The sequence below is a fragment of the Macaca nemestrina genome, chromosome 20 (genome assembly GCF_043159975.1).
Source record: "Macaca nemestrina isolate mMacNem1 chromosome 20, mMacNem.hap1, whole genome shotgun sequence".
In the NCBI taxonomy this organism is placed as follows: domain Eukaryota; kingdom Metazoa; phylum Chordata; class Mammalia; order Primates; family Cercopithecidae; genus Macaca; species Macaca nemestrina.
In genome coordinates this window covers 17486463-17514445 of record NC_092144.1, presented here as the reverse complement: position 1 = coordinate 17514445, position 27983 = coordinate 17486463, and the positions used below count along the sequence as shown (strand labels likewise).

The following is a 27983-nucleotide window of genomic DNA, read 5'->3' as shown; positions in this document are numbered from 1 at the left end:
GAATATTTAAAAAAAAAAAAAAAGGCTTTGGGTGGGGAAGTGACAGAGCCAGCCAGTGACCATGTACCTCACCAGTGAGCCAAGTTGTCTCCCACAGTCAGTTCTTGGGGGTGGTGTAGGGGTGGAGAACAGGGACTGAACCACAGAAGCATAAAACAGAGAGGGAGTCATTTGTCATGCGTCACACAGCAAGACATGATGGTACTGGGCTTGAATTCAGTCTTTCTGACATCCTGGTCTAAACATTTTCCTTTTCTCCAGGCTGGGGACATGGCTGGGGTCACTGGGAGATGGTCTCCATGGGGAAGACCCTGTAGAGTGCTTCTGAGACTTCCAAAAACATCGAGGCTCTTCCCAAATCTGCTGCAGTAAGTGGCACCCTAATGGCCCCAAATTACTCCTTGCCCAAGCCCAGACCCCACAGGAGGCCTCCACCGAGTCATGACCCTGGGACTATGAAATCTTACCTCTTTCTGCACCACACTCACCGGCCCAGCCCTGCTGCTGTTCGTGCCTACTTCAGTTAACTATGATGGAAAATGTTCTTACCCATCCTTGCACTTCCCAGGAAATTACCCCTGAGACTAAGATGCCTGGTGGGTGGGGACTTGAGTTTCCAGAACTGGGAGGGAGGGGCAGGCCTGGGGTTTGAGGGCAGGAATCGTGGCTGTGAGGTGGGGCCTGGGACTTTCTCAGGGCGAATGAGATCCTGCCATTTCCGCTGAGGGTCTGAGTGTTGCTGCGGCTTTAAAAGCATGAGAGTCTCAGAGATACTCCTCCTGCCTGTCCTGAGCTTCCACGAAAGGTGGGTTTTCTGCCAGTCCTCCCCCAACTGAGCTGCACCATGGCTTTGGGGTGGGGAGGGTCTTAGAAGCAGAACTAGAATATTTCTTAGAGAGACCTGATTTCCCCTCTTTGCCCATCCCTACTGGTAGCTGTTTGGAGCTCCAGCCAGAGGTAGCCTCTGTGTGCCCATCCCAGACATGGGAGGCCCCGTCACAGCCTTGCCAATTTCCCTGTCCTTCTCAGATCCCTGCCTGGCATGGGTGGGGGTTTTAGGGCTCCAAAGAGACCCCTTCTGGGGCTGAACCGCGGAGCCTACCTTCATGGGCTTGGCAGAAAGACCGCTATCTGTACGTACCTCCAAAGACCAGACCCTTGACTCTGCTTCCAGACTCCTTGTTGCCATTGTTGCTGGGGAAGGTTGAGGGCCCGTCACTGCTCAGGTTTCAGCACCTCCTGGGCGGATGACGCCTTGGTCTGGGGGGTGCTTCTGAACCCCTATCTCCCTCCCCTTCCCTCAGCACCATCAGGTCGCGGACAGCTCCTCGCCGTCTCATCCACCCACAGCCCCTAAAGCTACCTTTTTCTCTTTCAGCACGGTGCGAGGGACAGCGTCTCGGCCCTGGGGGTCTCCTGAGACCCTGTCTCCCTGCTCTCCATTTAGCAGCGATCAGTGGACAATTTCTGTCTTCTCCACTCCAAGTCCTTGTCTTGGTTCTTTCCCATGCAGCGCTAGAGGGAACGGCAGACGGTTCTCAGGGCTGGGGTGGGGGGTCTCTTCAGCCCCTAGCTTCAACACCCCTCGCCACGTTATTTTTCCCTGTTCTACCCTTCAGCACCATCTGGGCATCGACAGCTCCTCGGCTTCGGCCCCACCTTGAGCCCCCGTTCCTCCTTCTCCCGCTTCAGCACCTCCGGCGCGGACAGCTCCTCGCTGTCGCCTCCACTCCCGGCCCTGGGCCGGACCCGAGAGCAGACGCTCCTCGGCGCCCGCTCACGGGGACGACTCCTGCTCCCTGCTATCCCAAACCCCTTTCTCTGGCCATGGAGACCCTGGGGGTCAGCGAAGGGGCAGAGGTGTGCAGCAGGTTGAGTCGCTCTCGCGGCCGCCACAGCATGACCAGAGCCCCAAAGCACCTGTGGCGGCAACCCCGGCGCCCCATCCGCATCCAACAGCGCTTCTATTCGGATCCGGACAAGTCCGCGGGCCGCCGCGAGCGGGACCTGAGCCCGCGGCCGGGGCTGGGGAAGTCGCGGCTTTCCTGGCCCATTTCCTCCTGCAGGCGGTAGGTGGCCGGGGCACGGGCCTCCTGCAGCGCGGGGGAGGGGCGCGCGGGGCCTGGCGGGAGTGGGGGAGGGTCCTTGCTTCTCCAGGGGGCGGGGGTCTCTGCTGCTTGGTTGAGGCTGGCGCTTGGAAGGAAAAAGCTATTTCTACGTAGGGGTGGAGCTGAGGGTGCTGCTGTCATCATGGCTTGTGGGTCTGTGTGACCGGGTGTGCCCACGTGCGGTTGGGACCGAAAGACTCTGTGCGTGTGTGTGTGTGCGCGCGCTCGCGCGTGAGACTGGGGTGACCAGATGTGTTTGGGGTGCTCCTGTGCCTACATGCTTGGATATGATTCCATGTGTCCCAGGTAGTTGTGGGTGTGCCGGTGTGTCTCCCCTTGTGGTGCCTGTTGGTGTGTGACTGACTGTGACTGTCCTTGCGCTAACACGGCTGGGGGTCCGAAGGTTTTCAGGATTGTGGAATGTCCACAGGCCTGTGGGGGAGGTTTGTGATCACCTCAAGCACCCGAGGTAACCCTAGGGTGCTTGGATATAAACACACACACACACACACGTTTTGATTTTTGAGACAGAGTCTCATTCTGTCGCCCAGGTAGAAGTGCAGTGTCTTGATCACGGCTCACTGCAACCTCTGCCTCCCAGGCTCAAGCTATCCTCCCACCTCAGTCTCCAGTAGCTGGGACTACAGGGGCATATTACCACGCCTGGCTAATTTTTGTATTTTTTGCTAGAGATGGGGTTTTGCCATGTTGCCCAGGCTGGTCTTGAATTCTTGGCCTCAAGTGATCCTCCTGCCTTAGTCTCTCAAAGTACTAGGATTACATGTGTAAGCCACTGCACTCAGCCTATTTCATATATTATAGATATATAAGGGCCAGGGCAGGCTGCCACCAGTGTTGTGGGGAGGAGCCTCCTCTTGCTACCTCCTCCGCCCCCGCTCCATCACCCCACCCGGCTCCCCTGTAGGAGGAAGGGAAGTCCCTTGGGAAACTTGTGCACCGGAGGTTTCTTTCGTTTAAGGAGGGGCTGCTTCTCCTGTTTTGTGTAAGCTTGAGTGGGGTGGGGTTAGGACAGAGACAGAAGAAGAGACTCATGGAAAAATAATGTAGAATCCTCAGGAGGCCTGACGTAAGGGTCTCCAGCTACCAGGTGGAGGCTCCAGGGCCAGGGAGGAGGGTCCAGGAACTCCAAGCCCTCCTTAGGTTGGAGGGAGAGCCAAGTCAGCGGGACCAGCGTCCCAGGTTTCAGTCCAGGCTGGGTGGCCTTGAAAGTGTTGCTTCCCCACCCTGGAGCTTGGCTTTCTCGCGTTCTGGTGCATAGATCCCCTAGGGGCCACTGGCTTCTGACTCCATCAGCAAGCCTGGCCTCTCGCCCCCAGCCTGGCCCTCCAGCATCTTGGGAGGCATCTCAGGTAGATGATTCCCACAGCCCAGAGGGGTTGGAGCTGTTCTCAGGTGACCCAGGAGCCCCTTCTCCCGCCCCGGCTTCTAGCTCCTGCTGCCCCATCCCTTCTGGTGACTCATGATTTTCCATTTTCAAGAAAGAACAAACAGAGCCTTGGTATGAGCTCTTCTGGGGGAAGCCCCCGCTTGGCTCTGGGAGGCAGGAGCGGTGGATTGGGTGTCCCTGTGCACGTGTGTGTGTGCACACACATGTCGTTCTGCGCATCATGTGCACTGCAGTCACACATATGTGGGTGTGCATGCATGTGGCCCACTGTGCTTCTCTGTGCTGATATGCGAAGGGTTCACCCCAGGGGGAAGCCCAGAGAAACTGAGTTCAAGGCCAGGCCCCAAGGCCAACCTGCTGTGTGGTGTTGAGCAAGCGGTGGTGCCTCCCAGAGCCTCAGCGTCCTCATCAGTGAGATGAACATTCTGCGCCTGAGCCTGGTACACATTGGGTCCCCAGCTTGTGGCTCTTTTCACAACCCTAGAAACTGTTGGAGGACTGTGCTTCCCCAGAGCCTCAGATGGATCACAGGGGTATGGGAGGGTCCAAGCATTTCATTCAGAAGGCATTTAAGCACTTAATGGGTGGAAGGCCCTGTGTTGGAGACACAACCATGGACAAGAAGCTGTGTCCCCTAAGGCTTATGGTGGAGACACTCACACCAAGTGGAGAAGGCACAGGGTGATGGAGAAAGATCAGAGAACAAGCACAGAGGAGGCTCCAGACTCAGCAGTGGGGTGGGAGTCAGGGAGGACTGCTTGGGAGAAGTAACATTTAAGCTTAGCCTGCAGGAGAAAAGAGGTCAGCCAGGGTGAGTGCAAGAAGGGCATTCTAAGTAGAAGGAGCAGAATGTGCAAAGCCTCAGACTCAAGAGGATCAGGTGTGTGAGGAGCTGAAAACATATAACTGTGGCTGGAGGATGGAAGGAGAGGCTCTCTGTTTATGCTACAAGCATTTATTTATTTATTTATTATTTTTTAGACGGCGTCTCTCACTCTGTTGCCCAGGCTGGGTGCAGTGGCACAACCTTGCCTCACTGCAACCTCTGCCTCCTGGGTTCAAGCGAGTCTCCTACCTCAGCCTCCCCAGTAGCTGGGATTACAGGTGTTCACCACCACACCTGGCTAATATTTGTATTTTTAGTAGAGACAACATTTCACCATGTTGGCCAGACTGGTCTCAAACTCTTGATCTCAAGTGATCCACACACCTTGGCCTCCCAGAGTGTGGGATTACAGGCAAGAGCCACCACATCTGGCCGCTACAAGCGTTTATTGAGCATCTACTAAGTGCCAAGTACTGAGAGAACAGCAGGGAACAAAGCAGACCTGGCCTTGCTCTCCAGGGACTCACAGGCAAATAATCATGACAATAAATGTGAAGTTGTACCCATGGCTGGAGGGTGCTCTGAGGCACTTACCTGGCTAGTCAGGGAGGACTTCTCGGAGGAGGTGACTCTCTGACTGTAACCCAAAAGACAAAGCATCAGCAGGCGGCAAGCATTCAGGTAAGCGCCATGGGGTGGAAATAAGCCTGGCTGATTCAGGCAACAGTGAGGAGTGGGGAGAGACTGGAACAGCGTAAGCCTAGAGAAGTGAGGCGGGGATGGGCCACATGGGACCTCTGGGGAGGTGTGAATTCAGATCTGAGGGCAATGGGGGATCATGGGAGGGTCCGGAGCAAAGGAGTGTGTGATTTGACTCATGTGAGCATCTACACATGCGACTTGGCCCCCACCCTCCTCGTTCTGCTTGACTTCTCCATGGGGACTTGGGCAAGTTATCTTCCCTCTCCACTTCTCAGTTTACTTATCTGTAAAATGGGCAAAAACACCCATTAAAAAAACTCTCTGGGGCCACCTGGTGGCCGTGGGGAAAAGTGCCTGCCCAGAGAAGGGACATTCAAATGGGGGAAATTGAGGCAGTAGCGCGCTAAAGGCATCAGAGTGGGCGTGGTGGCTCACACCTGTAATCCCAGTACTTTGGGAGACTGAGGCGGGAGGATCACCTGAGGTCAGGAGTTCAAGAGCAGCCTGGCCAACATGGTGAAACCCTGTCTCTACTATAAATACGAAAATTAGCTCCGCATGGCAGCAGATGCCTGTAATCCCGGCTACTCAGGAAGTTGAGGCAGAAGAACCGCTTGAACCTGGGAGGCAGAGGTTACAGTGAGCCAAGATCGCGCCACTGAACTCCACCCTGGGTGACAGAGTGAAACTGTGTCTCAAAAAAGTAAGGCCAGGGACAGTGGCTCACACCTGTAATCCCAGCACTTTGGGAGTCCAAGGCAGGTGGATCACTTGAAGTCAGGAGTTCAAGACCAGCATGACCAACATGGTGAAACCCCATCTCTACTAAATACCAAAAAAAAAAAAAAAAAAAAAAAAAAAAAAAAATTAGCTGGGCATGGTGGCACATGCCTGTAATCCCAGCTACTTGGGAGGCTAAGGCAAGAGAATTGCTTGAGCCCAGGAAGTGGAGGTTTCAGTGAGCCGAGATTGCCCCATTGCACTCCAGCCTGGGCAACAGGAGTAAAACTCTGTCTCAAAAATAATAATAATAATAAATAAAATTAAATTAAAAATAAAAATAGGCCGGGTGCGGTGGCTCAAGCCTGTAATCCCAGCACTTTGGGAGGCCGAGAAGGGCGGATCACGAGGTCAGGAGATCGAGACCATCCTGGCTAACACGGTGAAACCCCGTCTCTACTAAAAAAATACAAAAAACTAGCCGGGCGCGGTGGCAGGCGCCTGTAGTCCCAGCTACTCGGGAGGCTGAGGCAGGAGAATGTCGTAAACCCGGGAGGCGGAGCTTGCAGTGAGCCGAAATCTGGCCACTGCACTCCAGCCTGGGCGACAGAGCGAGACTCTGTCTCAAAAAAAATAAAATAAAATAAAATAAAAAAATAAAAATAAAGGCACCAGAGACTACTGGGCACCTCTACAGGTCATGCAGTCATGCAGGGATGGAGTCAGGGTGGGGGTGCTTCTGTCCAAACCTCTTTCAGCTTTTGTCCCTTACCCAGCGGGGCTTGGAGAGCCTCCCAGGGTCAGGTAGGAGCCAGACTCTGAATGCTGAGTTCTGGCTCTGTGGCCACCCCTTGCTGTGACTCTTTCTCCATCCAAACAGCTATTAATTAACACCTTCTTGTTAGCACTGTTAATAAAATATTTAAAATTAAATCTATGAATGAAACATTAATAGTAAAACTATTGATAAAATATTAATGTACGAGTCGCCCCTGGGACTACAGAGGGGATGAAGTGAGTTAAGACATCCAGTGCGGGAGAACCCAGGCTGGGAAGAACAGCACCTGTCCGGGTTCAAATGACCCCAGTCTTGCACCTTATGGCTGTGTGTCCTTGGGCAAATGACTGTGCCTCTCTATGCCTCAGTAGCCCCATCCTCGAAATGGGAACAGTAGTCCACATTTTGCAGGTTTCGTCTGAAAATCCAATGATTTTTCCCTTCACTGCTGTTGGCTGAGTGCTGTATGTTTTTGAGGCACTCAGTTTATATCATTTTGTTTAGTCTTAGCCTCCTATTTTATATCTGTGACTTTGGGGGAGGGGCTGAATCTCTGTGCCTTGGTTTCTCCTTGGGGACATGTAACTATTGTCACGTCTCTCACAGTGGCGGGGAGGTGGTGTCAAGACTGCTCAGACCTTGGCTCCAGTGTCCCCACTAGGACAATCCTAGCAGCCTCTGTCCCCTAGGGATGGCTATAATTAGGTCTGGCCCCAGCAGCCACGATGGTATTTTTGTCTTGGGGACAGCGAGGTCTGGTTCCCACCAGGTGTCTGGTTGCAAGGCTGTGGGGGTTAGGGGGGCTTCCTGGCCAGATACCTGAGGCTCTCTGTCTTTCTGGGCTGTGTGTCTCCTCCTCTGAGCCTCTGTTTTCTCATCTGTAGAATGGGGAGAATCTCATGTATCTGGCCTTAGCATGGTTGCCTCAGGATCTCCTATAGGAGCCCTGATCAATGGGCTTCTCTAGGACTGCCAGAAACGTGGGTACCATGTCTGGGGACACCAAGACTGAGGCAGCCCCCTCAGGGGGAAGGCCCAGGCTGAGAGCCAGAGGTCATTCCACAGCAAGGGGCATGGTCAGGCCTCAGTTGCTGGGAGGTCCTTTGGGCCTCTGCCCGTGAATGGTTGTTTCTAGGTCCCTCCTCCTTGTGTGACACATGCTAAGCCTTGGTTTCCTTTTCTGTAGAGTGGAACAGGGCCAGCCTGACTCTAGCATTCCAGTGGTAGAGCACCTGGTACAGACTCTGGGAATCCTCCCAGACACTGACCAGAGGCCCCCCCAAGTCCTGGGACAGTGAGGTCCTCCCAGGGCAGGGGTGTGCGGCTGAGGCTTCACAGGACGGAAGACTTGGCAGAGGTGGTGTGCGGATGTTTGTCTAGGAGGAGACAGCAGGAGAGGCAAAGGCATCCAGAGACAGGGCCTGGGGAATGTCAGAGCAGGTGGGGGATCACGTGGGGACTCGTGTGGAGGGGTGCTGGGAGAGGGGACCTGAGTTTGAGTCTCGCTGCCCTGCAACAAAGACCCATGCCTGTGACCGCTTCCATGGAAGCCTCAGTTTCCCCACTTGGCAAAGGATTAAGGGTTTGTAGTTTCTGGTGGGCCGTTGGGTGGCACTGGGCCTCAGTTTCTCCATCTGGAAAATGGGTAGAGGAGGATTAGAAACATTGAGTGGGATCGGACATTGGCAAACTCTATACCTTGGTGACGACCTCATAATGGAAGGTAGGACAGCTGTTTCTCTGGGCACCTTGCTTTCTGACTCCCTCATTCTACACTTTTTAGCAGTTATTGACCCAGCAAGCTGCACTAACCAGGGGCATGCAGAGGAAGGCTGAGTAAGATCCAGGCTCTGAGATCTTAGGGGCAGCCCCCCTAAAGAAGTGCAGTTGGGCCAGGCGCAATGGCTCACACCTGTAAGCCCAGCACTTTGCGAGGCTGAGACAGAAGGATCACTTGAGTCCGGGAGTTCGAGACCAGCCTGGGCGACATAAGGAGACCCCCCCATCTCTCCAGAAAATACATTAGCCCGGGCGTAGTGGTGTGCATCTGTAGTCTCAGCTACTCGGGGGGCTGAGGTAGGAGGATCCCTTGAGCCCAGGAGGTTGAGGCTGCAGTGAGCTAGGACTGTGCCACTGCACTCCAACTTAGGCAACACATGGAGATCCTGTCTCAAAAAAAAAAAAAAAGAAAAGAAAAGAAAAAGAAAGGAGCGGAGAGTTGCGTCTGACTCTGTGCCTCGGTTTCCCTGTTTGTCTCGGGGGTCGTCAGGGAGCCGCCCGTCGCGAGGCGGGGCGGATGCGCCCTTTGCCCCCTCCCCGCTGGGCCCCGCCCCCGCAGCTGTCCAGAAAAGGTCCCGCGCAGCCGGCGCTCGGTCCAGCCTCCACGCGGTCCTGGCGATGCAGGGCCCCCCCGCGCCCGCCCCGGCCCCGGGGCCCAGCTCCCCTCGGGGATCCCCGCGCGGCTCCCCCGGGCTCTTCAGGAAGCTTTTGGTGAATCAGAGCATCCGCCTGCAGCGGCGTTTCACGGTGGCCCATCCGCTGTGGTGAGGCGGGACAGAGGGCCTGGCGGGGTCACCGGGACGCCCGGTGTGGAGGTGGGAAGGGCAGGGACAGGGACAAGGGCAGGGACAGCTGGGGCCAGGGCCGGAGTCAGGGCATGGACGCTCTGCCTCTCCCTCGCTTTCTCTGTATCTCTCTCCCCCTACCCTACCCTACTTTTGTCTCGCAGTTGGTGACTCTGTCTCTCTCTGTCTCTGTCTGTCTCCACCCGCCGCCTGGATATAGGCCCAGGGGACCAGCCGTCTGTCTCCTTCCAGCTGTGAGGCCCAGAGTGGGACGGGCTGAGGCTCACGTCTCCTCCTGACCCTCGCCGGCCTAGGGCAGGCAGGCTGTGCGTCCTGGCAATGGGAGGAAGGGGAAGGGGCACTTCTCCCCTTGGCGCCCCCTTCCACCACCATTCCGTCCCAGTGCCAGCAAAGAGATGCCCTGGGGGCCTCACAATGAACTCTGGGTGTCCACGGAGGAAGACCTGAATTGAGGGGGTTTTCGAGGCAGGGCGTTCGGGAGTCCCAGGATGAGCGCGCGCCCGTGCCCCGCAGCTGCTTGCGCTGCATCCTCGAAGCACTCGGTCCACCCCTCCTCTGGGTTCAAATCCCTGCCTTTCCAGAAACGACTGTGACCTCGTGGGGAGGGGTGGGGGCGAGGCTGGGGTCCGGAGTGGGGCTTGTGGGCGCCGACTGTGACTGGCATCCTGCGCTCGGTCCGCGCCGAATTGGCACCCACTTGGTGAGTCTGGCATCCAAAGGCTGAGAGGGGAGGGAGGTCCCTCTGCAAGGTCATAGCTGGGGTTGGAGGGAGAAGGCATGATCGTGGTTCCTGGTGGTTTCATTTCAGCCAGGGAGTGGGGGAGTGGGGGTTCTGTGTCCTGGAGAGCGACCTCGGGGCACCGAACACGAGGGAAGCACGGTCACTTCTGAAGGCGCTGGAGAGAGCGCAAGGACGTCGAGGACGCGTCACGGGTACCCAGAAGTGAGGATGAACGAGGGCGGTCCCCGCGCAGGCCGGACCCGAACCCAAGTCCGAGCCTCTCAGGCTCAGTTTACCCCCCTGGCCAATGGGCAGCCGCGCCGTTCCCACAGCCGGGGGGCCCTACCCCCGCGCCGCCCGCGTCATGGAACCACAGCCTGACCCCGCCGCTCCTGGCTAAGTTTAGAGCAGAAAGAAAAACAGCCTCCCCCGCCCCAAGAAAACTCGGGCCCAGCTCTTAACCCTCTGCGCCCGGGATCCGGATTTCCACACCCTGTGGCCGCTCCTGGCCTCAGTTTCCCTATTTGTCCATAGACGCGCTTTTCTGGAACCCTTGGGGAGAGGCGAGAGGGGTAGGGGGCCGCAACCCGCATGCCTGCCCCTCGAGGGGCAGATTTGGGGTATCCGCCGCCTCCAGCCCTCCCCTAAGAGCGTCTCCCATTGCGCTACAGCGCCCACGGCGCACCCCAAACCGGCCAGGGAAGGGTTAAGAAGCCCCGCCCCTTCGGCTGGCAGGGGGATCATCCCAGTCCCGCTAAACCCGCTGGAGTCGGACGGAACTGGCCGAGCGCGGCCGGTCTTAGTCGGAGATGCCCGAACTAGCCCCCGTGTAGCCGGACGTGACCGAACATGCCCGACCCGGCCCGAGCGTCACCCGGACTTGTTCGAAGCAGACCGAGCGTAACCGGACTTAGACGAACAAGATCGAACTTATCCGAACTCTCCCGCGCTTAATCGGACGTAGCCGAATTCTCCCGAACTCATCAAACAAACTCTTCGGGACGAAGTCCACTTCGATGTGATCAGACCCAATTCAGACCCGGTCATACTTGACCAAATGCTGCCGAATCCCTCACCTCTACCCAGATCTGAGCCTACGCGGGGGTGCTGACCCAGCCCGTGGACGGGGATAGGGTGACCTTTGACCCAAAAGTCATGGCCGGGACCAGCTGGACGCTGGCCCTCGGCCGGGAGCTGCGAGTCTCGGGCGGTCCCCGTTGTCTTCCTGTCGGTGCTGCTTCCGCCCGCCCTTCTTGAAAACCCTACCCCCAGATCACCACCTTCTCTTGGGCCTCAGTACTTGCCCTACGCCCTTTCTCTGACCTGTGACCCCAAAGAGGAGGGGCTAGAGGGTGTGGCCAGAGGGAAAGACAGGGTTTGAGGATAGAACGGGACAAGTAGTGTGGAGAAGGAGGAGAGTGCTCCGGGCAGAGGGCACGGCCTGTGCAAAGACCCGGAGGTGCAAGAGAACAGGCGGAAGGTTCAGGCTGAAGATGAAGTGGAGGAGTGGGGGAGCCTAGGGCAGGACCTGGTTAGCTGGGGGCGTGGTCGACGGCCGTGGGGCGGAGCCTTATGGGCTGAGGGTGGAGCCTGGAACGCTGGGGGCGTGGCAGGTGGCCAAGGGTGTGGTCAAGTTGGCTGGGAGTAGGGTCTCTCTAGACTAAGGCGCACGCAGGAGCTAGGCAGAACCCCGGCCTTCTCCAGGTAGAAGAGTCCAAGAAGCTGTTTCCAGTCCACGTGTTCACCATGTGAGCTAGATCTCAGTTTGTCCCTTTGCAATATGGTCATCCTGTCGCAGTCGTTGGATGTTCGGTTGTAACTCCCTCAAAGAGCTCTTGGGCGGTGGCTCACGCCTGTAATCCCTGCACTTTGGGAGGCGGAGGCGGGCGGATCATGAGGTCGGGAGATCGAGACCATCCTGGCTAACACGGTGAAACCCCATCTCTACTAAAATACAAAAAAATTAGCCGGGTGCGGTGGCGGGCGCCTGTAGTCCCAGCTACTCGGGAGGCTGAGGCAGGAGAATGGCGTGAACCCAGGAGGCGGAGCTTGCAGTGAGCCGAGATCCTGCCACTGCACTCCAGCCTGGGCGACCGAGTGAAGACTCCGCCTCAAAAAAAAAAAAAAAAAAAAAAAAAGCTCTTGGGGATGGGCTACATCACGCACATGTTAGAAACAGGGGAGGCCGGGTGCAGTGGCTCATGCCTGTAATCTCAGTACTTTGGAAGGCCCAGGCAGGCAGATCACGAGGTCAGGAGTTCAAGAGCAGCCTGGCCAACATGATGAAACCCCGTGTCTAGTAAAAATACAAAAATTAGCCGGGCGTGGTGGTGCGCACCTGTAATCCCAGCTACTTGGGAGGCTGAGGCAAGAGAATTGCGTGAACCCGAGAGGCGGAGGTTACAGTGAGCTGCGATTGTGCCCCCACTGCACTCCAGCGTGGATAACTGCACTCCAGCTCTGGCAACAGAGTGATACTTCATCTCAAAAACCCCCCAAAAAACAGAATGAAAAGAAAGAGGGGAAGCCTGGTGCAGTGGCTCACTCCTGTAATCCCAGCACTTTGGGAGGCGGAGGTGGCAGGATTATTTGAGGCCAGAAGTTCAAGACCAGCCTGGGCAAAATAGTGAGACCTGGTCTCTACAAAAAATTTAAAAATTACCCGGGTGTTGGGGCGTGCTCCTGTAGTCTCAGCTACTCAGGAGGTTGAGGCTGGAGGTTGGCTTGAGCTTAGGAGATTGAGGCTGCAGTGAGCTAGGATCATACCACTGCACTGCAGCCTGGGTGACAGAGTTGGGCCCTGTCAAAAAAAAAAAGAAAAGAAAAGAAAGAAAGAAAGAAAGAAAGAAAGAAAGAAAGAAAGAAAGAAAGAAAGCAAGCGAGAGAGAGAGAGAGAAAGAAAGAAAGAATGAGAAAGAGAAAAAAGAAAGAGAGAAAAATAAAAGACACAGGGTGGTTGAGGTCCAGAGAAAGTCAGTACCTGTCTATGACCACACAGCCACTTTGAGGAAGATCTGGAACTGAGGTCCTGGAGTCCAGTGTAGACTCGAAGACCAAAGTGTGAGGGGTGCAGTTTCCTGAGGGTGCAGCTAGGGTCAGGTGAACAAGCTGGAAACCACACTTGCCTGACTGCCAAGTAGCCTCAGGGAGGATGCACCAGACAAGGTGGCCATGACCCGGCACCCAATTGTCATGACCCTCGTCTCTGACCATGTCTTCTCTCCTTTCAGCTTTGACCTGGAAAATGGGCTCTCATGCGGGAGGAGGGCCCTGGACCCTCAGTCCAGCCCTGGGCTGGGCCGGGTCATGCAGGCTCCAGTCCCGCACACCCAGCGGCGCGAGTCCTTCCTGTACCGCTCAGATAGTGACTATGAACTCTCACCCAAGGCCGTGTCTCGGAACTCCTCTGTGGCCAGCGACCTGTGAGTCTGGGGCTGGTGGAATGACACCTCCTCTACGCTCCCTCCTTCCTTTGTTCCTCTATTCAGCAAGTTCCTTCAAGTAGCCATTTAAGGAAGGTTTTGAAGTTCAGGTAGGAGTTTGCCAGGCAGCTCATTTATTCAATCAAGTGTGTAGAGAACTCGGCCTTTTGCTGGGGTGGGGGTGGTAATCCAAAAACATTAAGGTCGGCCGGGCACGGTGGCTCACGCCTGTAATCCCAGCACTTTGGGAGGCCGAGGTCGGCGGATCACTTGAGGTCAGGAGTTCAGGACCAGCCTAGCTAACATGGTGAAACCCCGTCACTATTAAAAAATACAAAAATTAGCCAGGTGTGGTGGTGCGTGCCTGTAGTCCCAGCTACTCAGGAGGCTGAGGCACAAGAATCGCTTGAACCCAGGAGGTGAAGGTTGTAGTGAGCCGAGATGGTACCACTGCACTCCAGCCTGGGCGAAAGAGCAAGACTATGCCTCAAAAAACAAACACATTAAGGCTAATTAGCAGCAAATAAAGAAATACTTTGACCTTCCTAGTGGGCATAATGAAAAGGGAAATACCTCCTTGCCCCTGGGACTCAGTTTCCCCATTTATGAGATGCCGATAAAGTGAGTGAATGGTTGGAGGGGCTGTGGTGGGTCTCAGGGAGTGTCGCATGAAGGGAGCCCAGGGACTAAGAAGGCGCCCGGAGGAGAAGTCCTGAGAACAGGAACCCCTCAGCTGAGGGTATATGGTGTGGGTAAAAGCTGGAAGATGGGAGAGGACTCTTCCTCATGACACGTCTCCTCGCAGACATGGAGAGGACATGATTGTGACGCCCTTTGCCCAGGTGGGTGTCCCCCGCCCTCCCTGCCCTGACCCCCTCCGGATCTGGCCTCTCCTTCCCACCGCCTACCACCTCCTCCCAACAGGTCCTGGCCAGTCTGCGGACGGTTCGGAGCAACGTGGCGGCCCTTGCCCGCCTGCAATGCCTAGGAGCAGCCAAGTAGGTAGAGGGCGGGGCGGGGCGGGGGCGGGGCCGGCAGAGACAAGGTGGGCGGGGAGGGGCGGGGCCAGCAGACGACGGAGGCGGGGCCTGGCGGAAAGCGGGCTGCAAATTGAGGCTGGGACTCCGGCGCCTAAGGGTGGGCTTGAGGGGCGGGGCCTGGAGGACTTGGGGGCGGTGCGAGATGGGCGGAGCAGCCACGCCTGAGGCTGCTGTACCGCAGGCAGGGACCCGTCGGAAACCCTTCATCCAGCAATCAGCCCCCTCCGCCTGCAGGTAAAGTACCTGTTCCTTCCCTCCCCTGCTGAGGACAGCTGGGAGCTTCCTTTCCGTAGTGACCTCCCCAGTCCATGATCCCTTAGACTGGGGCTAATTGTAGCCCCGCCCCTGCAAAAACAAACAATAACGTCCTCGGGGATGGACCCCACCACACCCATATTACAGATGAGGAGGCTGAGGCCCAGAGAGCTCATGGTCACACAGCCACTCGGGGGACAGATCTGGAACTTGGGTCCAGGAGTCCTGGGTGGCCCCCGTGGGAACAGTTTCAGGGTCCAGATGCAGAGACGAAAGCGTGAGAGGCGTGGGGTCCCTGAGCGGGGGTGGGGCAGGCCCCTGACTGCCTCGGCTCCCAGAGGACACGGGGCAGAAGCTGGCATTGGAGACGCTAGACGAGCTGGACTGGTGCCTGGATCAGTTGGAGACGCTGCAGACCCGGCACTCGGTGGGGGAGATGGCCTCCAACAAGGTGAGGTGGGGCAGATCGCTGAGCTTACCTGCCTCGGCCCACGGTACCCCATCATCACTGTCTTCACGTTCCGTCCGCCCCAGTTCAAGCGGATCCTAAACCGGGAGTTGACCCACCTGTCCGAAACCAGCCGCTCGGGGAACCAGGTGTCCGAGTACATCTCCCGGACCTTCCTGGGTGAGCTTTGTTGAGTCACTGCCTGGACGATATTATAGGAGTACTAAGAAGAAAGACAAAGAAATATTTCTATTATAGACCTCAGTCCGGGGGAGATACAGCCTGACACAGAAACCTTCATCCCCATGAGTCAGGGCTGGATCAGAGAGAGGAACAAGGGGAACTTCCAGGGGCAGGGGACATTAAAGCTAGGGTTTTGAAGCATGAGTAGAAATTTGCCTAGGAGGAGATGGAGGGAACCAGACACCAGCTTGGGAGATGGAAAGGACACTAGGCTGTTAGGGGGGAAATGCTGAGCCCCAGGCACCACGGGGCCATGCCTAGCAGAAGAGTTTACTGAAATCAGCTGTGAACAGAGGAGAGGGGTAGGTAGCTACAGGCAAGACGGGATTTTTTTTTTTTTTTTGATATAGTTTCACTTTGTTGCTCAGGCAGGAGTGTAGTGGTGCAATCTCAGCCACTGCAACCTCTGCCTCCTGGGTTCAAGCAATTCTCCTGCCTCAGTCTCCCGAGTAGCTGGGGTTACAGGTGCCCGCCACCATACCTGGCTAATTTTGGTATTTTTAGTAGTGATGGGGTTTCACCATATTGCTCAGACTGGTCTTGAACTCCTGACCTCAAGTGATCCGCCCACCTCGACCTCCCAAAGCACTGAGATTACAGGTGTGAGCCACCGCATCTGGCCGACAGGGTCTTTACCCCGAACTTACTTTGGTTCCTGTATAAAGGGGAATAGGTTGATTTCCTATTTAGGTTCTGAGGCCAGGCCCCAACAGGTGAAATTGGCTTCTGTAAGCCTCACCCTGGCCCATCTGCAGACCAGCAGACTGAGGTGGAGCTGCCCAAAGTGACCGCTGAGGAGGCCCCGCAACCCATGTCCCGGATCAGTGGCCTACATGGGCTCTGCCATGGTGCCAGCCTCTCCTCAGCCACTGTCCCACGCTTTGGGGTCCAGACTGACCAGGAGGAACAGCTGGCCAAGGTGGGTCCTCAACCACAATGCCAAGATCAAGGTTTGGTCCTTGGCTCTGTCTGCCTGTTTGCCCACCTATATACTGGGCAGTTGGGGCTCACTGTGGAACCTGGGGTGGGAGGATGGAGGCTCTAGAGTCTGGGGAAGTTGGGCTGGGGTTAATTAAGTCCTTCACATCTTAGGAGCTAGAAGACACCAACAGGTGGGGACTTGATGTGTTCAAGGTGGCGGAGCTAAGTGGGAACCGGCCCCTTACAGCTATCATATTCAGCATTTTTCAGGTACCTACCCTGCCCTTGGCTTCCAAGGAAAAACTCCTGGGGTTTCCTTCACCACTTCCTACCCTAGACCTCTGGGACACTCATTTTTGAAATCCTTTCTGACATTTCTGAAGGGGATAATTTGAGCAGGGTATTGAAGGATGAATAGGAGTTCACGCAGATGAACAGTTCATTGTCCAGAAGCCTCAGCCCTGGCCCCTCGCCCTGAAGAGGAGAGAAATCTGGAGAGAAGAGCTGGACACAGACATCCCCAGTCCTGTAGGGTCAGGGATGGACCACCAAAGAACACAGAGTGGAGGAGTTCAAGAGAGCAGGGAGGGTGTCTCAGAGGAGTGGGTGCTTGAGGCATGGATAGGAGTTCAGAAGAGAGGAGTAGGAACAGCGTGTGCTGCAGCCCCAAGACCAAGGCCCTGAGGCCAGGATCTGTGATGGACCAGGAGCGGGACCTGCTGAAGACATTCCAGATCCCAGCAGACACACTGGCCACCTACCTGCTGATGCTGGAGGGTCACTACCATGCCGATGTGGCCTATCACAACAGCCTACATGCCGCCGATGTGGCCCAGTCCACGCATGTGCTGCTGGCTACACCTGCCCTCGAGGTACTGCGCTAGGACTGCAGGCAGGCGGGCGGGTGCAGGGCCCAGAGAACCCGCCCCTCATCACCTGTGCTCTCTGTCTGCTCAGGCTGTGTTCACAGACTTGGAAATCCTGGCTGCCCTCTTCGCAAGCGCCATCCATGATGTGGACCATCCTGGCGTCTCCAACCAGTTTCTGATTAACACCAGTAAGTAGGAGTGGGAAGTGGGTGCAGGAGGTGAGGCAGACCCCGCCTCCACCCTGTCTACCAGGTGATCTCAGGGGGTTCCCATCTATCCTGAGCCCAGTCTCCCTGTCTATGAAAAGACTATCACAGTCTTCCCTCCCTTCAGGGGCTTGGAGCAGGTCTGGGTGCACAGTAGGTGCTCAATAAATGACAGAATAATGATAAGGTCTTTATTTATTTGTTTGTTTATTTATTTATTTATTTATTTATTTATTTATTTATTTATTTGAGACGGAGTCTTGCTCAGACGCCCAGGCTGGAGTGCGGCGGCGCGATCTCGGCTCACTGCAAGCTCCGCCTCCCGGGTTCACGCCATTCTCCTGCCTCAGCCTCCCGAGTAGCCGGGACTACAGGCGCCCGCCACCTCGCCCGGCTAATTTTTTTGTATTTTTAGTAGAGACGGGGTTTCACCGTGTTAGCCAGGATGGTCTTGATATCCTGACCTCGTGATCCACCCGCCTCGGCCTCCCAAAATGCTGGGATTACAGGCGTGAGCCACCGCGCCCGGCCTATTTTTTATTTTTTGAGACGGAGTCTCGCTTTGTCACTCAGGTTGGAGTGCAGTGGCGCGATCTCGGCTCACTGCAAGCTCTGCCTCCCGGGTTCACGCCATTCTCCTGCCTCAGCCTCCTGAGTAGCTGGGACTACAGGCGCCGGCCACCGCGCCTGGCTAATTTTTTGTATTTTTAGTAGAGACGGGGTTTCACCGTGATCTCAATCTCCTGACCTTGTGATCTGCCCGCCTTGGCCTCCCAAAGTGCTGGGATTACAGGCGTAGCCACCGCGCCCGGCCTATTTATTTATTTTTTAAGACAGGGTCTTGCTCTGTCACCCAGGCTGGAGTGCAGTGGTGCGATTTCGGCTCTCTGCAACCTCTACGTCCCAGGTTCAAGCGATTCTCTAGCCTCAGACTCCCGGAGTAGCTGGGATTACAGGTGTGCGCTACCATGCCCGGCTAAGTTTTGTATTTTTCATAGATACAAGGTTTCGCTATGTTGCCCAGGCTGGTTTCAAACTCCTGGTGTCAAGCGATCTGCCTGCCTCGGCCTCCCAAAGTGCTGGGATTACAGTCATAAGTCACCACGCCTGGCCATTTCCACCAAGATCTTAAAGTTTAGGATCGTATGAGGAATCTGAAAAACTCGGTCGACAGGCAATTATTGGGCACCTTCTGTGTATAAGCCCTGGAATGCTGGGGGTGAGAGTGGAGGCCCCTCACTCAAAGGGCCTAGAGTCCAATAAGACAAAGACTCAGTTGTTTATTTAACCAGCACTGAGAGACTGGGCATCATGGCTCACACCTGTAATCCCAACACTGTGGGAGGCCGAGACGGGAGGATTGCTTGAGTTCAGGAGTTCGAGACCAGCCTGGGCAATACAGTGAGACCCTGTCTCTCCAAAAAATAAAAAAAAAATTAGCCAAGTGTGGTGGCACACACCTGTAATCCCAATTACTCAGGAGGCTGAGATGGGAGGATCACTTGAGGCCGGGAGGTTGAGGCTGCAGGGAGCCGTGATTGCACCACTGTGCTCCAGCCTGGGTGACAGCAAGACCCTGTCTCTAAAAAAGAAACAAACAAACAAAAAAACATTACTGAGTACTCACTGTCTCTGGCCATAGTGGGTCCGTGAGGAGCCTTCCCAGTCTTGGGTAGGCAGAGCCAAACACAGATACCCCTGGCCCTGCAGTCAGGGAAGGGTCAGGGACATGGATGGTTTCTTACAGGAGGGCATGCTAGAGTCGGGCCTTCAATGCATGGGTAGGAATTTGCTAAGGATTTCCGAAAGCTGCTTTTGGGTAGAGTGGGTGGGGCGGGTGGATCTTGGGGCTCTCAGTCCCATATCCCCGCAGACTCAGAGCTGGCGCTTATGTACAATGATGCCTCCGTGCTGGAGAACCACCACCTGGCTGTGGGCTTCAAGCTGCTGCAGGCAAAGAACTGTGATATCTTCCAGAACCTCAGCACCAAGCAGCGACTGAGTCTGCGCAGGATGGTCATTGACATGGTGAGGCTAGGGCAGTAATAGGGGAGGGAGGGGTAGAGGGGAGGGGGGCATCCTTCTCATCTGCCAACAGCAGGGTGGGGTAATATTAGCATGGCCGGAGGTTCATCCAGATCTAGGCATGTCCTCACTCTGAGTCTGAGCTTCCTCGTCTGTGAAATGGAACAGTGGGGCCAGGAGCGGTGGCTCATGCCTGTAATCCTAGCACTTTGGGAAGCAGAGGCAGGCAGGTCATGAGTTCGAGACCAGCCTGGCCAACATGGTGAAACCTCGTCTCTACTAAAAATACAGAAATTAGCTGGGCGTGGTGGTGCACACCTGTAATCCCAGCTACTCGGGAGGCTGAGGCAGGAGAATTGCTAGAACCCAGGAGGCAGAGGCTGCAGTGAGCTAGTGATCTGAGATCGTGCCACTGCACTTCAGCGTCAGCAACAGAGTGAGACTCCATCTCAAAAAAAAAAAAAAGGGACAGTAACTGCCCAAACCCCAGGCCCTCTGCTGGGCTCAGCAGATCCTGGCTGTACGCAGGTGATATGGAAACTGTTTCTGGAGTCTCAAGTGCAACTTTGCTGAGCCTTAAATTTGGCCTATCTGGGTTGGGCACCGGCTCACGCCTGTAATCTCAGCATTTTGGGAGGCTGAAGCGGGCAGATCACTTGAGGTCAAGAGTTCGAGACCAGCCTGACAAACATGGTGAAACCCCCGTCTCTACTAAAAATACCAAAATTAGCCAGGCGTGGTGGTGGGCACCTGTGATCCCAGTTACTTGGGAGGCTAAGGCAGGAGAGTCGCTTGAACCCAGGAGGTGGAGGTCGCAGTGAGCTGAGATTGCACCACGGCACTCCAGCCTCAGTAACAGAGTGAGACTCTGTCTCAAAAAAAGGAAAAATCATTAAGCAGCCAGGCACGGTGGCTCAGGCCTGTAATCCCAGCACTTTGGGAGGCTGAGGCAGGTGGATCATGAGGTCAAGAGATCAAGACCATCCTGGCCAACATGGTGAAACCCCGTCTCTACTAAAAATACAAAAATTAGCCAGGCGTGGTGGCACGCGCCTGTAATCCCAGATACTCAGGAGGCTGAGTCAGGAGAATCACCTGAACTTGGGAGGTGGAGGTTGCAGTGAGTGGAGATAGCGCCACTGTACTCCAGCCTGGTGACACAGCAAGACTCCGTCTCAAAAAAAAAAAAAAAAAAAAAAATTAAGCACATCTGTCCATTTGATTTTTTTTTTTAAGTAGGGGCACATCAGTAGGTTTTGGGGTCTCATGCCTCATTAATGCACTTAACAAGCATTTATTGAGCACCTATTATGTGCTTGATCTGTGCAAAGACAGTTCCGGCCTTTATGAAATTCATGATCTGTAGGGCAGATGGCCACAGAGGTGGTAGCTGTGACTAGGGACCTGCAGGCAGAGCGGTGAGGAGGGAGGTTCAAGGTGCTTTCAGAGCCCAGACCAGCCAAAGAGATCAGAGAGGGGTTCCTGGAGAGGGAACATTAAAGCCAGGATGTGCAGAATGAGGAAGACTACGGGATGGGGAACTGTGTTCCCAGGGGTGGGAACCACATGTGAGGACTACAGGTGCGCACCTCCATGCCCAGCTAATTTTTGTATTTTTAGTAGAGATGAGGTTTCACCATGTTGGCCAGGCTGGTCTCGAACTCCTGACCTCATGATCCACCCGCCTCGGCCTCCCAAAGTTCTGGGATTACAGGCGTGAGCCACTGCGCCTGGTGGTCATTCTGGTTTTTAAACATCTGTGCCCAGAGTTAAAAACAGCCCTCCAAGGCTGGGCATGGTGGATCACGCCTGTAATCCCAGCACTTTGGGAGGCCACGGCAGGTGGATCACGAGGTCAGGAGATCGAGACCATCCTGGCTAACATGGTGAAACCCCGTCTCTACTAAAAATACAAAAAATTATCTGGGCACAGTGACACGCACCTGTAATCACAGCTACTCGGGAGGCTGAAGCAGGAGAATCACTTGAACCCAGGAGGCAGAGGTTGCAGTGAGCTGAGATCACAACACTGCACTTCAACCTGGGTGACAGAGCAAGACTCCATCTCACAAAAATAAAATAAAATAAAATAAAAAAATAAAATAAAATAAAATGGAAAGAAAAAAGAAAGAAATAGCTCTCCAGGGCACATGGCAGCCACATGGAAGTTTAAGGGGTATGAAGTCACATCCCTCCCCACAGTGAGCTGCAAACTCCCTTGCAGCTTTGGACAAGGTCCTCCAGCTGCCAGAGGCCCTCAACCTCCTCGGTCTCACCTCCATCTCTCTTGAGCTCACTTCTTCCAGCCACAACCACCCCTTCTAGGTTCCTCTTATGTACGCAACTCTTCCAGTCCCTTTGCACAGACCTCATCCTCCACACTGTCCTCAGGTACAACTCACCTTAGCACGTAAGCAGCCCTGTGGGATCAGAATTGGGGTTGGAGGAGGCTGGAAGGGTCAACAGAGGCATCCTAGAGGATGGATTATTTGAAAAGGGTTTTGAGGGATGAGTAGGAGTTGGGAAGTGGCATTCCAGGCAGAGGGAAAAACCTGGCTAAAGATCTGGAGACTGTATTGGTTCTAGGGTTTGCTGTGACTCACTGAATGCCTACCTGACCCACCCACCCCACAGGTGGATTTCATTGATTACATTGCCCACCCACTGTGGGAGACCTGGGCTCACAAGTCCCAGACGCACAGGTTTGGTCACCTCCCCCCACACCCTGTCACACATGTAGAATTCATGGCCAACCCAAACAACCTCCCAGAAGGGGCCCCTGACTGAGCCCCTCTTGTCAGCAGGGTTTGCAGTGAATGCAGTTCCATCCTCCCATTTCACAGATGAGTATGCTGAGGCCCAGAAGGCTGATGCTGAGCTGGAGTGGCGTCTGGGAGTTGGGAGTGAGGGTCGGGGTGGGCAGGGTCCTTGCACCTGTCACCTTCCCTTGCCTGCCCCCAGGTGCTGGCCACAGACATGTCCAAACACATGAACCTCCTGGCCGACCTCAAGACCATGGTGGAGACCAAGAAGGTGACAAGCCTCGGCGTCCTCCTCCTGGACAACTATTCCGACCGAATCCAGGTGTGTAGCTGGGCGGGCCCCGGGGCCTCCTTTTTATATTTTGGTTTTACTTTAAAAACAATTTTAGCTAGGCCTCTTACACATTTAGTTTGAGTGAAGGCTGAAGGCAGTGGCTCACACCTGTAATCCTAACACTTTGGGAGGTTAAGGCGTGAGGATTGCTTGAGGTCAGGAGTTAGAGGCTGCAGTGAGGTGTGATTGCACCATTGTACTCTGGTCTGGGCAACAGAGTGAGACCCTGTCTCTTAAAAGAAAAAAAAAAAGAAATTAAAAAAAGAAGCCTGGCTCAGAGGCTCACACCTGTAATCCTGGCACTTTGAGAGGCTGAGATGGGCGGATCGCTTGAGCTCAGGAGTTCAAGACCAGCCTGGGCAACACCCTGTCTCTACAAAAATACAAAAATTAGCCGGGCATGGTGGCGCATGCCTATAGTTCCAGTTACTCGGGAGGCTGGGGTGGGAGGATCATTTGAGCCTGGGAGGCAGAGGTTGCAGTGAGCCAAGATCTCGCCACTGCACTCCAGCCAGGGTCACAGAGTGAGATCCCATCTCATTTAAAAAAAAAAAAATTGGAGGGGCCTCCATTTTCGTAATTCTCATTTAGCTTCATTTATGAAGTGCTGACTGTATGCCAAACTTGAAGAAATGTCAAGAGTCGCATGCCTATGCCTAAACCACTTCTTCAGGTCTCAAGCCTCAGTTTCCCCACCTGTAAGATGAATGTGTCCATGGCACCAAGCCTGTCTGTGGGGGTGCCAGGTCCAGATGTGGCTGGGCCCCTCCAGTGCCCTCCCGAGCCTTGCTCTCTGTAGGTTTTGCAGAATCTGGTGCACTGTGCTGACCTGAGCAACCCCACCAAGCCGCTGCCCCTGTACCGCCAGTGGACAGACCGTATCATGGCCGAGTTCTTCCATCAGGGAGACTGCGAGCGTGAGTCGGGCCTGGACATCAGTCCCATGTGTGACAAGCACACGGCCTCAGTGGAGAAGTCCCAGGTTGGCAGGGGACTGGGCTGAGCCGGTAGACACTGGGAGAGAGTAAAAGGGAGGGGCTGAGCCAAACCCATGAGCCCTGGCTTGGCCCTGGCTGGCTAGCCAGAGAGTGTGTCCTAAGGGTGCTGTCTGGGCCGAGTTAGACCTGGGATCCATTCTCTCTGGGCTTCAGGGAGAGGGACATGCACTTCTGGGATTTGGAAACATCTATTCTGGGTGACATGCGGGACCCTGGAGGGGCTTCCAGTCTGGGGGACATGTACATTCAGCCCTGTGGGGTCAGGGTTGGGGTTGGAGGAGACCAGAAGGGTTAAGGGAGGCATTCTAGACAGTGAGTTATTTGAAAAGGGTTTTGAAGGATGGGTAGGAGTTGGCAAGCGGCATTCCAGGCAGAGGGAACAACTTGGCTAAAGATCTGGAGGTTGGATTGAGTCTAGGGTTCACTGTGACTCACCAAATGCCTACCTGCCCAACCCCCCGCCACAGGTGGGTTTCATTGACTACATTGCCCACCCACTGTGGGAGACTTGGGCTGACCTGGTCCACCCAGACGCACAGGACCTGCTGGACACGCTGGAGGACAATCGAGAGTGGTACCAGAGCAAGATCCCCCGAAGTCCCTCAGACCTCACCAACCCTGAGTGGGGCGGGCCTGACAGATTCCAGTTTGAGCTGACTCTGGAGGAGGCAGAGGAAGAGGATGAGGAGGAGGAAGAGGACGGGGAAGAGACAACTTTAGACAAAGAGGCCTTGAAGTTGCCTGACACTGAACTCCTGTCCCCGGAAGCTGGCCCAGACCCTGGGGACTTACCCCTCGACAACCAGAGGACTTAGGGCCAGCCCTGCGTGAACTGCAGGGGCAATGGATGGTGAATCCCTTTGGCTCTTGGCAGGCAGACTTTCTAGGAAGTGGCTCCATGTGGCTTTTGCTTCACTTTCCCACCCATTGAGGGAGACAATCAAGTTCTTAGTCATAGGTGGCTCTCAGGGTCTAACTGGAGGCACCTGGCTGGGGTCCACTCTGACCCCGGACTTACCTAAAAGAGCTCTCCAAGGGGCAGCCTCTTATAATGCCCTTGGGATCTTTCTCCTGGGCTTCTATCCCTGCAAGGAGAGGTGCTCTCTGCTAGAGCCTCTAGCCCACCCACTCCAGTGGTCACTCTTGAGCCACATCTGTCACTTAATTATTTCCTTCTTTGTCAAATATGTATTGCCCATCTACTTCATACCAGCTTTATGCCTCTGTAGTAGCCCTGCACAAGGGGTGGGGGAGTCAGGAGACCATCCCAAAGGCATCTCACCATCTTCCCTTACCAAGCAGCTCTCTGCAAGAGCATGGAAATGTGAGTGGGGAAATTTTCAGCACCAAAGCTTCATTCATACCCAATTTTGTTTCTGAAACTGTGGTAGGGGGCAGGAAGAGGAGCAGAAAAGAGGGGCTGGGCAAGGCATGGTGGCTCATGCCTGTAATCCCGGCACTTTGGGAAGCTGAGGTGGGAGGATCACTTGAGCTCAGGAGTTTGAGACCAGCCTGGGCAACATAGCAAGACCCCCATCTCTGAAAAAAAAATTAGCCAGGCATGGCGGTGTGCACCTGTAGTCCCAGCTACTCAGAAGGTTGAGACAAAGAGGATCGCTTGAGCCCAGGAGTTGGAGGCTGAAGAGAGCTATGATTGTATCACTGCACTCCAGCCTGGGCAGCACAGCAAGATCCTGTCTAAAAGAAAAAAAAAGACCGGGCGCAGTGGTTCACGCCTGTAGTCCCAGCACTTTGGGAGGCCAAGGAGGGTGGATCACGCAGTTGGGAGATCAAGACCATCCTGGCTAACACGGTGAAACGCTGTGTCTACTAAAAATATAAAAAATTAGCCGGGCATTGTGGCGGGCGCCTGTAGTCCCAGCTACTGGGGAGGCTGAGGCAGGAGAATGGCATGAACCCCAGAGGCGGAGCTTGCAGTGAGCTGAGATGGCGCCACTGCACTCCAGCCTGGGCGACAGAGTGACACTCTGTCTCAAAAAATAAATATATAAATAAAAATAAAATTAAAAAAAGAAAAGAGAAGGAAAGGAAAGACAGGGGGGCTCTGAGACTGAGCACGGTGGCCCATGCCTGTAATCCCAGCACTTTGGGAGGCTGAGGTGGGTGGATCACCTGAGGTTAGGAGTTCGAGACCAGTCTGGCCAACATGGTGAAACCCCATCTCTACTAAAAATACAAAAATTAGCTGGGCGTGGTGATGGGCACCCGTAATCTCAGCTACTTGGGAGGCTGAGGCAGGAGAATCGCTTGAACTCAGATGGTGGAGGTTGAAGTGAGCCGAGAGCGTGCCACTGCACTCCAGCCTGGGCAACAGAGCAAGACTCTGTCTCAAAAAAAAAAAAAGAAAAAGTTGTCAGGCCAGGTGGCTCACGCCTGCCTGTAATCCTAGCACTTTGGGAGGCTGAGTGGGGGTGGATCGCCTGAGGTCAGGAGTTTGAGATCAGCCTGGCCAACGTAGTGAAACTCTGTCTCTACTAAAAATACACAAAATTAGAGGCCAGGCGCGGTGGCTCACACCTGTAATCCCAGAACTTTGGGAGGCTGAGGCGGGTGGATCACGAGGTCAGGAGTTCAAGACCAGCCTGGCCAACACGGTGAAACCCCATCTCTACTAAAAATACAAAAATTAGCTGGGCGTGGTGGTGGGCGCCTGTAATCCCAGCTACTTGAGAGGCTGAGGCAGGAGAATCGCTTGAATCTGGGAGGTGGAGGTTGTGGTGAGCCGAAGTCATGTCATTGCACTCCAGCCTGGGCGACAACAACAAAAAGAGGGGGCTCTGTGCCAACATGTCTCTGAAGATTGATTTAACCTATGCACCAGTTGTTGCTTTAAGTTGCTGTATTTTCTGTCTTCGGTGTCTCTGGATGTAGGAGCCCCCTGCTTTCTCTGTCCTCAGAACTCCATGCTGGGTCCCCCACATGTTTCTCCTTCCCTAGGACAGCAACAAAAACACACAATTTTCCCCTCCCTAGCGGGTCTCCAAGTCTCCTGATTCCTGAAACTGCCTCAGACTCCCCCTAGAGGGAGGGAGGCCCCTGAGGCTTTCTTGCCATCATAGCCCCTTCTGGGCCTCCGTTTCCCCTCTGTAACCTGATCCTAGTACTTGGATAAACTCCGGTTGGGGGTGGGGAGTTGTTGTCTGTTACCTACCTGAAATATCCTAGACATTTGGGGTACTGAGCATTTATCTGGGGTTAAATAAAATCTTTACATCTTAAGACATTCGATTGACCAAATTGAGCGTCCTGGCCATTTCACTGATGGGGAAACTGAGGCACAGAGCGGTCCTCTTGCCAGCACAAAGTCAAGCATCTGGGCGCCCAATATTAGCCAGCGGCGCCCCCTGGTGGCGCGCGTGGGAGACACGGCGGGGCGCGCTTCTCCGCGGTTGGCAGGTGGGTTGGAGGGGTGGCATCCTCCCGCCCTGATGGTCCCACTTAGGGCACCTCGCCGGGAAGAGCTCGTCCTGCTGGTCGGGACTCCGAGCGTACTGGGAACACCATACCCAAGCCTAGGGTTCGATCCCTGCCTCCGGAAGCCTTAGTATCCATCCCTACCCTCTGCCTCCCTCTTCGCGTGCCTGAATATTTATACAAGATGCAGGCGTCATCACAGCCGCCCTCGGCTTCCAGAGCAGCTGGCTTCGTTCGTAAATATTATAACCACTCAGAATTCATCATCATCACAGTTAATGATAAAATTCCACAGTGCCAGAACTAAAAGTCATCCGGGTTCACGAACTTGGTGCATTTCCTTCCAGACTTTTAAAAGGCAGAGATTTAGGGAATTTTTTTTTCCAAGATTTTTCCCCCCGTCCCCTTACAAAGTAATACGTGTTCGTTGTAGAAAATTTGGGAATAATGGAAATGTATAAAGAAGGAAATAAAATTCTGCTGTATCTCCACCCATAGATTATCTGCAGTATTTTGCCTTATTTCCCTCCATTTTTTCTACATCTGTTATAAGATATTCATATTTCTTTTCTTTCTTTTCTTTCTTTCTCTCTCTTTTCTTTTTTTTTTTTTTAATTTTTATTTATTTATTTATTTTTTTGAGACGGAGTCTCGCTCTGCCGCCCAGGCTGGAGTGCAGTGGCCGGATCTCAGCTCACTGCAGGCTCCGCCTCCCGGGTTCACGCAATTCTCCTGCCTCAGCCTCCCCAGTAGCTGGGACTACAGGCGCCCGCCACCTCGCCCGGCTAGTTTTTTGTATTTTTTAGTAGAGACGGGGTTTCACTGTGTCAGCCAGGATGGTCTCGATCTCCTGACTTCGTGATCCGCCCGTCTCGGCCTCCCAAAGTGCTGGGATTACAGGCTTGAGCCACCGCGCCCGGCCATTCTTTTTCATTTTTTTAGGTGGAGTATATTTAGTAGAAACGGGGTTTTAGCATGTTGACCAGGCTGGTCTTGAACTTCTGACCTCAGGTGATCCACCCGCTCGGCCTCCCGAAGTGCTGGGATTACAGGCGTGAGCCACCATGCCTGGCCCCCCACTGGGTTTTAAGTTAGTGTCTTCTTCCCCAAGAAGTCGTCCCTGGACCCGTATCTGGGATACTTTTTTTTTTTTAATTTTTTTTTTTTTTTTTTCTTG

The 27983-nt window shown here is 54.6% G+C and overlaps 1 protein-coding gene across 7 annotated transcripts; it reads left to right on the top strand.

The window, feature by feature from the left end:
* Positions 1 to 710: 710 nt before the first annotated feature.
* Positions 711 to 27301, top strand: LOC105487686 (phosphodiesterase 4C). 7 transcript variants are annotated; one of them, XM_011751252.3, is made up of 16 exons: positions 711 to 805; positions 1379 to 2069; positions 13079 to 13270; positions 14076 to 14112; positions 14195 to 14268; positions 14492 to 14544; positions 14904 to 15016; positions 15100 to 15193; positions 16012 to 16175; positions 16349 to 16447; positions 16885 to 17049; positions 17135 to 17234; positions 19126 to 19280; positions 22239 to 22361; positions 23173 to 23355; positions 23839 to 27301. In XM_011751252.3, the coding sequence occupies exons 2-16, from the start codon at positions 1828 to 1830 to the stop codon at positions 24184 to 24186; spliced, it is 2142 nt and encodes a 713-aa protein (XP_011749554.1). In that variant the 5' UTR covers positions 711 to 805; positions 1379 to 1827; the 3' UTR covers positions 24187 to 27301. The 7 variants fall into 7 exon arrangements, with proteins under 7 accessions (XP_011749554.1, XP_070943803.1, XP_011749646.1 ...); XM_071087702.1 differs by lacking the exon at positions 711 to 805 and having other exon boundaries at positions 1327 to 2069; XM_011751344.2 differs by lacking the exons at positions 711 to 805; positions 1379 to 2069 and adding an exon at positions 8925 to 9085.
* Positions 27302 to 27983: the final 682 nt, after the last annotated feature.